Below are 12,038 nucleotides of genomic sequence, written 5' to 3'. Positions count from 1 at the left end.
CTCATTGCAGAAGCTTGCTCTTCCAAATTTCAAGAGGAAAGAAGAGGGCCATAAAGAGGCAATTGAAAATCCAAGGTGGACTTCAAATGAGAAATCTGGAACTTTATAGAGTCTATTAGATCAACCTGCACCATTAGATCCATCCTCGCCAATGGAGCTGACTAATGTAAAACTCTCAAACCCTCCTGCCACTCTGGTTAAGTCATCCCCCCTAATTTCTAATGACGAACTTGATAAGATTGACTTCCAACCTGGCATGAAAGAAGATGAGATGGATGCTAAACTTCTGTCTTCATCTGGTTTCCTACCTCCTGAAGAACAAGATACTATGATCACACGACTGGTATCTTTGGTTTTTTTCTCCCAAAGATATCAAACAGTCATCTACTTCTAGTTCTTCTGCTTACAATCTGTCAAAGGCGACCTTAAAGAATAAAGGACTGTCCTCTGTGGAGGGGCCTCAACACCTGTTGGAACCAACTGTTACAACCAACAGAAGAGCATTAAGGTCCAATGTGATTGTTTCTTCGGATGACCCTGAACTTTCCATGATAAATGTTGAAAATAACATGAATTAACAGTTGGGAGAAGTAGATATTTGAGTGATGATGGTCACCTACAATGCTCTCACCTTGGTACAGATCCTTCCTTATTTCAAGCTCTATGATGCTGAAATGAATAAACTTCAGAAAATAACCAAAGAAGCCACAAAAACCAAAGACATTTTACCTAAACCTGGAAAAAATCTAAAAAATAATGATTTGGCTCTTGTTGTGGAAGTTTTGTCTGACCTTGATTCAGTATCTTAAGTTGCTGACACTGAAGTAAGAGCAGAGGTGGTCTTTCAGTGACAGTTAAGATCACGCAGGAGAGTAAACTGACAGCACTAAAGACCAAATTATCAGTGCAGCTCTACTAGGTGGTTGTGCGACTATTCCAGAGTCTGACCTAGAGGAAAGTTCTGTTTTGCAAGAGCCCACAACAACATTTACCAACCATAGGCACCTTCCTACACAGAAGACAAAACCTGATGGTCACTGAACTATTTCTGTAAACTACTTCTGTTGGCATTCTCTGGTTTTCCTTTAGTATTGATTCAATCTTAGCCAACTGTGCCAACTATAACCAGACTGTGCTTGTGCCAGACTATGTATCTATGATATATGTATTTCTCAGAAACCTCACACAATGGCAAATTTCTTCAGCCTGGACTACCACTTTGTACCTAATTAGACTAGACATGGCACTAAAGAGTAACCACAGATGCAGCAGTGAGTGCCAATAGTTATTTATACAACTTAGGATCTTAACAAGGTGAACAATTGTCCAAGTAATGATTTTCTACTGTGGATTTCTTATGCTTTGTTTGTTACATTCGATTTCTCTTTCTATTTTCCTGTTGACTGCAGTAGACTTGATTTTTGCTGAATTCATCTCATACCTGGTCAGCAAAACCCTTCAACCTGTTAGAAAAGATATTAACTTACTGCCCGCTGCTTCTCCAGAACTGTAGCCTTGCCCATTTAAAAGCGCTTTTATTCATTTGAAAAGTTAAACATATATGAATTGATGAGGTGCATAATAGTTAATGCAGCTAACAAAGCTACAGGAGTTACACTGTGCTAGAGTTTAGTTTCTCATTCCCAATAATTTGTTAAAATGGGATAACCCATAATTCCCCCCTCACATGCTTTATCTTGTGCCCTGAGTACAGTAGTTTAATGTTTGATGTTTTTTAATTACGTTCATGTTTTTATTGTGTGCATTTTATATTGTCCATTGTTTCTATCCCCTGGAAATTATTTTATGCCAATAAAGGTCTCAATCAATCAATCGAATGTCTCCTAGGTAACTTACAAGCTGCCATATGCATACAACTTCCATCTGCTGCATACAGCTGGTAGCTAGAAGTGATTTTGGACCTATCTGCTGCTAAACAGTGCCTCTGAGAAGAATTTTATAAGGGGTACAAAGTTTCTTTGGGCCCTTTCCCTTCTCCATTGGATCATAATTTCTATGAATTATGATATATAAATCTATGTAGGCTTTCACAAAATATGACTGCCAATCTTCATACAATAAATGCACATTTGTAGACTGGGACAAACTGCCAAATTAGATGTACGTCATCTAGTGAATTGACTTCTAAAATACTAACTGATATAGGTGTTAAGCAATGATGTATCCCGGCCCCATCTTTGTTTTTTTCCCCTGAAATGATCTTGCTCCTTTTTTAAGCCAAATTGAGGGACATTACCACAAATTGGGTTCTTCACGTATACCAATATTTTAGTATGCAGATGATGCAGTACCGCTTTCTCACTCCTGTATTGGGCTAAGATGAGCACTGAATAGAACTCTTGAGTACTTGGCTATCAATAAACTGAAACTGAACTTTGAAAAATCAAAAATTTTAGTGTTCTCTAAAACATGGAAGCCTCAGAATTGGATAATTAAGGGGGGGAATAGAACAAGTTAAGAACTTCAAGTATTTGGGTGTCCATCTCCAGCATAACACCACATGGACTACTCAACGTGACAGAGTAATTAATAAATGCAAACATTTTCTGACATACAAGGAAATTTCTGGCTCCCCTCCTTTGGCTGCCAGGCCCATTTTTTACTCCAAGCCCATGTACAATGTACCCTCTGCAACCCCCCTCTCATGGGTCCTCATGCTAGACATTTGTTCTTAGAAGGATACCACTTATAGTACATCAGACATGACAGGTCTCAACCGCCCCACCCCCACCGGTATGAGTTCTGGAAAGATTCACCCAACCATTTTTTGTAAAAAACAACTTCAGGAGATTGGTATCTTCCCCCCCCACATGCTATCTGAGGTGATGTGGGGGGGGGGAATAACCTCCCTCTTACACAGGGCTTTTCTGCCTATCCCCACCAACTAATTTTTCAGGTAGAGTAGAAGTTCAGGCTGTTTTCTCTATTCTAATGGTTCTCAAACTGGTGATTCGTGACCCACCAGTTCGTGTAAAGCTTCCCCTGCCCCATTAAGGGGCAGGGAAGAGGAAAGGCAGGAAAACAATCCCCAGGATCATGTCCCTAAGGGGGGTGAAGGGGGTGCTTGCTTCAGAAGTGCTTTGTGATCACTCTGTTTGAACATTCCAGACCTCGGGGAGCCTTGCAAAAGACTGTGCAGGGTTCCCAACACCTCCTGCAGCCCTAACTACTTAAATGTAAGTGCAAGAACCCCCCTTAACCCCTTCAGCAATGCAATCCTGGGGATCATGTCGCTGCCATTGCCACTCCCCCACAAAGACTTACTGAGGGAGTAAAGGTCCCTTAAAGTATGAAAACCACTGCAAGTCTAATTTGTTGTTTACAGCCTTCTTCACACTGTTCCCTCCCAGCCCCAGGTGTCAGGTACCTTGCTTTGCACACACAGAATAGTCATATCAAGCCCTTGAGCACATAAATCTTTTCTTTAAAATGAATTGCATAAAATATTTTATCCTGTAAAAGCTTTGATACCACAAATACACAATGACCCTATATTTGTTTACAGATGTGGTTTATAAAGTATTGGGCTGTAAGACTTTGAATGGGCTTGGTTTGAATGCTTTCTCATGAAAAGTTCTTGGGAGTAGGGTGGGAGTGTATTTACAATAAGAAGCAACCCCCACATATATACACAGTAATCAGTTACGAAAACGATCTTTTTCTTTGTTCACAATACTAATTGTACTGCATGATTGTTGCATCGTTATAAAAGTGAAGGAGCCAACTCCATTAATAGGGCACATTAAATATAAATGTAAAAAACCAACAGCTCATTAAATCTGAAAAATAAGTTTTATTTTAAACCAGTGGCATTGTGTGATATCCTACATGGCATACACCAATTAGAGCAAAGTTCCTGGATATGAGCAAAATTACAGAATTTCTCTTTAAAGTGTGTATTTTCTGTCCAGAGTTCAAGCAGTAGAACAGCACCACACTAATGACAGGGAGTGCACTCCACAGGGGCTCCCATGCAGAATCTCTGCTTTGAAATATTCCCACTCACACATACAAATACCTACATGTTTTAAAATTCTTTTTTTCTGTATTCCTGCATGAAAATCACATTGTATCATTTACACATGAAATGACTGATAAAAATAGTCTTCCCATTATGTTTTACAGAATATATCTACATTTCCATCTGAACACCTAGACTGTAGGTCCAGCAGAGGGAGTTGATTTTGTTTGGTCTTAAGGAGGCCTCCGAACCAGAAGCATGAAGGAGCACTGCTCTCTAGACTCCAAAGCCCAGGCTTCTCTACAGAGAGTCTGACCTGAAGGGAGATCACTAGAAAGGATGATCTGATGGCTTCATTATCTGCATGCCATCTTTTTTTGGTGGCTTCTCTGTACAAAAAGGGATAAATACACAAAAACCCCAGATTCCTCATAAAACAAAAATACTGCAAAGCTTCACTCTTTCAGAAACAGGCATATAATCCATGCACGATACCTGCATTATATAAATTTCAGAAAATACTTTAAAAATAGGATCTTGGATACTCAGAATACCTGATGAACATAAAATACTTGAACTGATGCCCCCCCCCCCCAGTCCCAAAACTGGGAAATTTCAATATTACTTGATTTGTATAATATAGGAATACAATGAACTGAATCTTGTGTTCAGGCAAGTTGATAAGGATGCAAATTGATAAGCGAACACATTTTTAAAGCCACAAAAGGAAGAACAAAAAAGGTGCATGTTCACCTGCCCCCTTCCATCTTAAAAGTGCCCAGAACGTCAACAATGAGTTGAACAAGGATAGATGGATGCTGCAATTGTTTATGGCTCTGAACATGGTACTAAATAGAATAATTTATTGGTTGATTTACTGCCCCATTGCCTCCTCCAAGGTAACACAAATAACCCTGCATGCACATACAGCTACAACATGCAAAAACCCACACTCCATCTTAAGGATCAGATTCACGAAATGAACAGGCAGCATGACAGAGCGATTGCTGGGATGTTTCAGGGTAGGGCAGGGAAGAGAGAAAGAAGACCAAATTCAATACACGAGGGACACACTATTTTTGTCAAAGATCAGTATCCTGGCTACACTGATGACCAAACCCTAGAAAGTAGCAAGCTCAGACTTCATAGTCAAAAGGGCACTAAGCCAGACTCAGTTTTCCCCTCAGTCATTTTAAGGCACTAACTTTTTTTAAAAAAATTTTTTTAACCGTTTCAAACAAAGCCAGTCATTCATGGGTCAATTTTTCTTGTTGTACAGAATATTGGGAACAAACATTGGACTTACAGTGACACATTTCTTCTTGGGCAGTTTAAGAGTGTCTTTGTACCGGCTGTCCCTCCTACTCACCCCTTGATAGGCAGGGGCCATGCAATGCTGAATCTTCTCCCCACACTTTAAGAGGTCAGTGCCCAGTTCCAGGCTTGAGAATGACAGCAGCTTACGTAGTGAAATGCTTATTGGAAGTTTTGCTCACTTAAGCAGCAGCATAAAGGTACTGACCATAACAACAGTATGGAAGCCATACAAAGCCACAACACATTTCTCCTGTTTCAGTGTTAGGGTAATGGATGAACAGTGCATGTTCACATGCTCTCTTGCTCCTATGAGAAAAGACTGGGGAGGAGGGCTGACTCAGGATACTTGCCATTAATTATTAAGAAGGTACATGTCACAGTAAGTCCAACACCAGTGTTTGGGCAGTGGAGAGGGATATCCAAAGAAGTGGTTCAAATGTAAGGTGAACTCTTTGGTAGGTGATCTAAATTTGCACTGCCTGCTGAACAACTCCGAGGCAAGACTAAAGAGAAAAGCTCTGTATGGAGGCCAAGGAGGAAAGAAAAATTTTGAAGCTGCTCCTTTTCGATAAGGTGAGGATCAGAAGAACCTGAGTTATAGCTCCATGATGAGGCTTGATATGGACCCCTTCGATGAGAGCTTGTTCACCTCCTTTCCCCCAAGACAGGAATCTGGGATCTTGGCGAGCTTTTCAGCTTGAACTATGAGTATCCAATACTGTCTCATACTGGAGCACATTGCTTAAAAAAAATGTCCTGAGAAGGCAATTGATCATTTAAGCAGTTCCACAGCTACCAGCCACTTGAACTAGCAGCAGAGAAGTCCCCCCAGAACGGACTGGGGAGAAGGATGCAGATTCTGTGGTGTTTGGACAGCTCACTTCCCCTGGGAAGACTTCTCTTGGTTGTTTCCTGGTCTGCTCCACTGTGGCTTCTACTAAGCCTACGAGGCTCTTGCTACCAGTCAAAGCACAGCACAAAAGTTGTGAGCAGATGAAATATCAATAAACTGAGACAGCTCTTCAGTTTGAGGTTGGTGCTAAGGGCTTTTGCTGCTAGGCACTGCATTGTTGGCACTAGGAACTGGAAGTACCTTTCAGTATCCCTGGAGAAGTTGGTTCTTTTATCCTCTAAAAATTTTAGCCCATTTGTGCTTCCCTTGCTGCCCTTGACTCTCTTACCAGTGACCTGCCCTTCTGGGTATCTTGCTGTTTGGGGCAGGTTGAGAAACCTCCAACCCATTCCTTCCTGCTTCTCTTTATCCTCATCTGCATGGACGGTTTACCCACCTGGGCTCTGGTGGGCAGCACCCAAGAGTTCTGTTTTTTCAATGGAGCAGTCTGTCTACAGAAGAAGCTGTGCCCTTGGGAAAGGAGCCAGATGGGGAATTATCCCTTTGCATAACGATGCTGCTGCTTTTTCTCTTTAAAATTCTGGTATAAATTAGAGAAAGTTCCACAGAAGAATGGAGCACAATGTGACCAGAACTTGAATTGAGGGGAGAACATTCAACATCACATGGCCTGGTCTATCAAGGGGTGAGGAGGAGAGATAACCCATGCAAGGATACGCTTCACTGTCAGAGAAGAGGTTTTGGGTGTAAAGCAGTTATATGGCATGGAATGGAAAGACATCCCTTATCTTATCTTCTCTCACCTTGGTAAGCAGAGGGCACAGTACAGTTCAAGTAATAGTTCAGCTTCCATTATGTAAGTTCAAATCTTTTCTTGATAGGAGAGCCATTTAATGGCAAAAATTGCTACTGAAAACTCAGCTTCCCTGCATAATGTCTGCCTTGCCCCTCCGATCAGTGAAAGCTGGTTACCAACTGTAAAGGCTAAAAAGCAATCAAACAGATCTTCAGAAGCATGTCCCAGGCTGTATACAAAATACAAGAGAACACGCTGCATGTTTACACAGTAACTGCATAAATACTTTGCTCCAAATTCTCCCTCCCCCCATTCAACACACAAACACACGCGCACACACACAGACAAAAACCCGTCCACCAAGGAGAATCTTCACGACAAGAGGCACTTGAATGGTAGCTGGAGAATCCCTTGAAAAAGACCTCCTCACAGTGACATGGGACAAAAAGAGAAACAGAATCTCAGGACTCCATCTCCTCTTGGTCAAGCGGTGGTGGCACAAAGCTTACTACTTCATCATAGGTCAGGCCTGGTGGAGAAAGGGAGGGAGACAAAGATTTCAGTGCAACTGTAAGTAAGAGTTCTCTAGCAGCCACTACCTCTCCCCCGCCACCAAATCACTCCAAGTCATTTCAAGCCACCAAGTCACCTTTCAAAAAGAGCAAACACGGTCATTAGAGTAAAAAGTAAGCACTCTCAGATTTACTCTGGACCCAAGTAAATATGGATCAGTCCACAATCTAGGTAAAACAACAGGTAGTTACTAGTCAGCTCTAGATTCCTTTGGAAAGAACTGGTTATCTAGGCATTTCAATCTGGCTTCAGATCTGGTTTAGGAACAATGCACTGGTCACACTGGTGGATAGCCTACAGCAGGAGATGACACTGGAATTGTGTCCTCAAATATTCTCTTGGTCTTCTTGCAGCCCTCAATACCACTGTCAATGAACAATATCCTTCTGAACTATCTGGCAAGGTTGGAAGTTGCCAGAAACCAATGCAGAGCAGTGCCACCATTAGCATTTGTCAGATAAACTACAGAAGGAGGTACTGAGAAACTGCTACTCCACTTCACTGGAGTTACACTGTGGGATGCAATAAAGTTCCATCTTTTTCCTCAAGAAGCCTTTGGCAGAGGTTTTGTGGAGATTTGGAATGCAGTGTCCTCAGCATGCCAATGATGCAGTTCTCTGCCATCACCTTCAAATCCTTGTGAGGCACTAGCATTCTGAGTCACCAAGGGACTGAATTAGGGGTAACCAAAAACTCTCTCTTTCTGGTTTATCAAAAAGATGAACACATTGGTAGTGTAGGGTAGTGGCCAAGAGACTGAATTGCAAATCAGGACTCCCTAGTTCAAGTCTCATCTCTATTTTCAATTCACTAGGTGGCCTTATGCAAGCTATTCCCTCTCAGCCTTGGTTCTCCAACTATAATATAGGTAATAATAATAGTCACCTAACAAGATTGCTGTAAGGACAGCATCAAGACAATACATGTCTTGCACACTCCAAAAGTGCTACATAAAAATTTTATGAGCAGCAATTTGATATAGGACCAAGCAGAAACAGGGAGTGTTATGAAACTTCTCTTCATGAAATGAACCCTCCATTTTGGTCAACATTGGGGGATGAAAATAGCTCACTCCACTTTGATTTTTGACACATCACACAGCCTAATCCAACTGGCTGCTGGACATTCTGCTGCCTAGATGATACCTGATTGGCTGGGATTACCTCTGACAATGAAGAAGCAAATCAGAAAAAGCAACTGTGAGCAAGCAGCAGACAGCACAAAAAAGAAGTACCTGAGAGATTCTGCAAATCTCCCCCTGCCCAAAGGTTTAGCCCTGATTTGATAGCAAAGATAGCTGGTAAAAAACTGGATTAATTTCTTTGACAATGCAGAACTGAAACAGTACTATTTGTTCCTCACTATACAGGAGTTGACTAGTACTAGCACCTACGTACATTAGCTACATTATTTGTTGCATTTAAATACCATTATCTCTCCATCATAGAACTCAAGCAGTCACCTATCCAGGCACTGATAAGACCTAGACCTGCTTAACTTCAGTAAGGAAGCTTTATTATGCCCTCAGACCATGCCTCAGGCATTCAAGCTTTCATTATTTTCTGTCATGTTTTGTTCTCCTCATATGGGACACAGAAATAATGTCAAGTGAATAACATCTAACAAGACAGCTTGGCTCCCCCGAAACTTACTTTTCCATTCCTCAATATCAAGTTCTCTACTTTCAAAGGACTGATCATAGGGATCTGCCACTGGCTCATCATCGGGGTCGTGGTACTGAGCAAAATAGGCATGGGCCAGTGCTTCAGCAGCAGTGATTCGTTTGTCTGTGTCCAGCACCAGCATCTTCTCCAGCAAGTCTACAGCTACAGGAGACGTGGGATGGGTGGGAGAAGAGAAGTCAAAGTTATTTACACAATTTTGGGACTACCGTTCAAGCGGTCCATCAGGGTGGCATGCAATCCAGAATACAATCAAACGACAACAATTATATACAGTAGAAGTAGAAAGTACAGCAGTGCTAAACGCACAGCAAAGGTAAAATCACTTCACACACATTTAGAAATCACTGGGCACTTGGAACTGAAAAGACATGAATTGGTACCAAGTGAGCTTCCTTGGTAGGTTATTCCAGAGTTGGGGTGCCATGGCTTTTCCTGGATACTATCCACCTAACTACAGCTGTGACAGGACTACAAATAACTAAAGCACCCCTCTCCTGAGCTGTAAGAGATCAGAATCCAATCTCAGCAGCCTTCTGAAGAGTATTAGACCATTTTTCCAATGACAAAAACTTTAGTATCCAAGTCAGCGATTTTCAAACCTTTTCATCTCATGGCACACTGACAAGGCGCTAAAATGGTCAAGGCACACCATCAGTTTTTTTGACAATTAACAAGATATACTGCGCTGTCAGTGGGAGGCTTGCATCCCCCAATGGCCTTACTAATAAATGACTCTCCCCCCTCCCAAACTCCTGTGACACACCTGCAGACCACTCACAGCACACTGGTTGAAAATGGCTGATCTAAGTCATATTTGGGAAGGAACAGCTGACATTTCAAAATATGCCTGCAAGATATCGCTGTACTTTGTAAGGCAAAGCTTACAAAGCTGTAGAAAAAGTTTTCAGAAAGAAAACTATTAGTACTATATAAAAACAAAATTTCTCTCGAGCCGAATGTTCCCCATGAAGTTAAATTTGCCAAAAGATGCAAAAGCTTCACCTTGGTCAAGAGTGCCATGACACTGAAAAGTCAGAAAGTTCTTAACAGAATTTCAGAGTTTTATTTTTAGAAGACATTTGTTTTAAAATACAATTCGATGGAAAAAATATGCCATTTTTGAGTACCTTGGAGGGGATGTCCGAGGGTCACCTTTACAAAGCTCCATTTTAACACATTAACCTGTTGCACAATACCCAAAGAAGCCTCCTGCTCATCGTATACAGTTCTATTGTTCAATGAAATCAAACTGCTACAAGTCTTACCCAACGGATTGGCACCAATAAATACGTTTTCAAAATTCATCTTCGGCATGTAAGATAAGGACTGTATATAGTTTCTTGCCTGGAGAATAAAATGAAGTCTGTTAAATCGTGCCTCACCAAGATACAATAAGCACTTGGGTTTATCTTTTGATGCTCTGAGACCATTTTGGTTCCTCAAATTAGCTTTTGTTCTAGTCCTTCGAAGTCACATATCAACTACAGTGATTTGATATTTTTAACAAGTGCCAAAATGCATTTGGGTTGTGCAAGGCTGGAAAAGCATTATCCATTACATTATAGCACACACACGCAAGTAAGGACAAGCTCTGTAGGCAGCAGTGGCATTCAAATGTCCCCAGGTAGTTGTATATTAACCTGATAAAATATGTTACCAGTACAACATGCTAAAATTGTCATATCTGAATGCACAGGATGCTAAAGGCTGTTGCCAGTTTACTCAGCACTGGTTCACAATCCTCTTACAGCAAAGCAACACTATGAAATTAGAGCCAACTATGCCACCTGAAACTAAGTAATCACAGGTAGAGTATCCCAATAAAGGAATGTTTTGAACTGCAGATCACTATGCACACCTGTCAGGTCTCACCTCATGGCTGGGCATCCTGTTAATGAGATATGCAGGGGGTGTCCCCGTCAGACGCATGATCTGCTGAAGCTGGTTAATATCTTAGGTGCCTAGTCAAGGGCTTTGTTAATATTCCAGATTCAGAGTGAATGAGACAATCAAGACAATGGCATACAAGGCTTCTAGCCTGCACACAACTGGTGGGAATTGCTCTGTGCATCATACCATCTTCAAGCACAGGAATGTGGAGTAGACACACACACACACACAGAGAAAACCCTGTTAAGGACTTTTCAGCAAAGCCAGACTTTTGCTCAGTGGTTATACTCAGAAGACTCCTTTTAGAGGATATGTAAGCAAGGTCATTAGGCCAATTTGGTAAGGTTGCTACACAGATATTATTTTGCACTCTTCCTATCAGGCTTTACAAAGTTTAGCATTCACTCTTTTGCTGCATAAGACAATGCACTGAGGCTGCATTCTCCCTCATATAACACAAGAAGAGCAACATGCAATGTTAGAAAGCCATTGGTACTGGAGCAAAAATGTTTGTCAGTTAACAAAAAAGATAAAGCTGTTTTAATGGCAAGTAAAACCAAGCAAATGCCTGCATAATGGTTAAGAAACACATTCAGTGCATAACTGTTAGTTTAGCTTTAGCACATTTTTTCTATTCAGCAGAACATAACTATTGACTGCACTTAATTTTGTACTACAGGGAGGAAAGAAAACATGACATTTTAACCAATATGTGGTCTGCTTGTGTTGTAACTGTAAGCAGAATCAGATTATGTTCATTTAAGGAATATACTTTCTTAAAATAAAGGGTCATAGCAACTTATTTTCCCTAGGAAAAAATCTACCCTCTTCATTCTTTTTTCCAAAGTGTAATATCGTTTCCGGCAGACTTGCAATGAATACTTGTTCTTCTTAAGTAGGAACACATATTACTGGTTTAAGATCTATGCTGTGTGGATCAAA

General features: G+C 41.1%; 1 protein-coding gene across 1 annotated transcript in view; it reads right to left on the bottom strand.

Moving 5' to 3' along the window:
* Positions 1–3,794: 3,794 nt before the first annotated feature.
* The window catches only part of MAPK14 (mitogen-activated protein kinase 14), a 50,363-nt gene continuing 42,119 nt past the window's right edge, over positions 3,795–12,038 (bottom strand). Inside the window, exons 10-12 of the mRNA XM_066622926.1 lie at positions 10,472–10,550; positions 9,174–9,347; positions 3,795–7,477 (exon numbers count right to left, since the gene is read on the bottom strand). Coding sequence (XP_066479023.1) covers positions 7,410–7,477; positions 9,174–9,347; positions 10,472–10,550 — 321 coding nt within the window. The 3' untranslated portion in view covers positions 3,795–7,409. The remainder of the gene's footprint in view (positions 7,478–9,173; positions 9,348–10,471; positions 10,551–12,038) is intronic.

This window comes from Tiliqua scincoides, chromosome 4, assembly GCF_035046505.1.
Source record: "Tiliqua scincoides isolate rTilSci1 chromosome 4, rTilSci1.hap2, whole genome shotgun sequence".
Taxonomy (NCBI): Eukaryota; Metazoa; Chordata; class Lepidosauria; order Squamata; family Scincidae; genus Tiliqua; species Tiliqua scincoides.
Note: the sequence above shows the minus strand (reverse complement) of the source record. Positions and strands in the feature narration are given on the sequence as shown.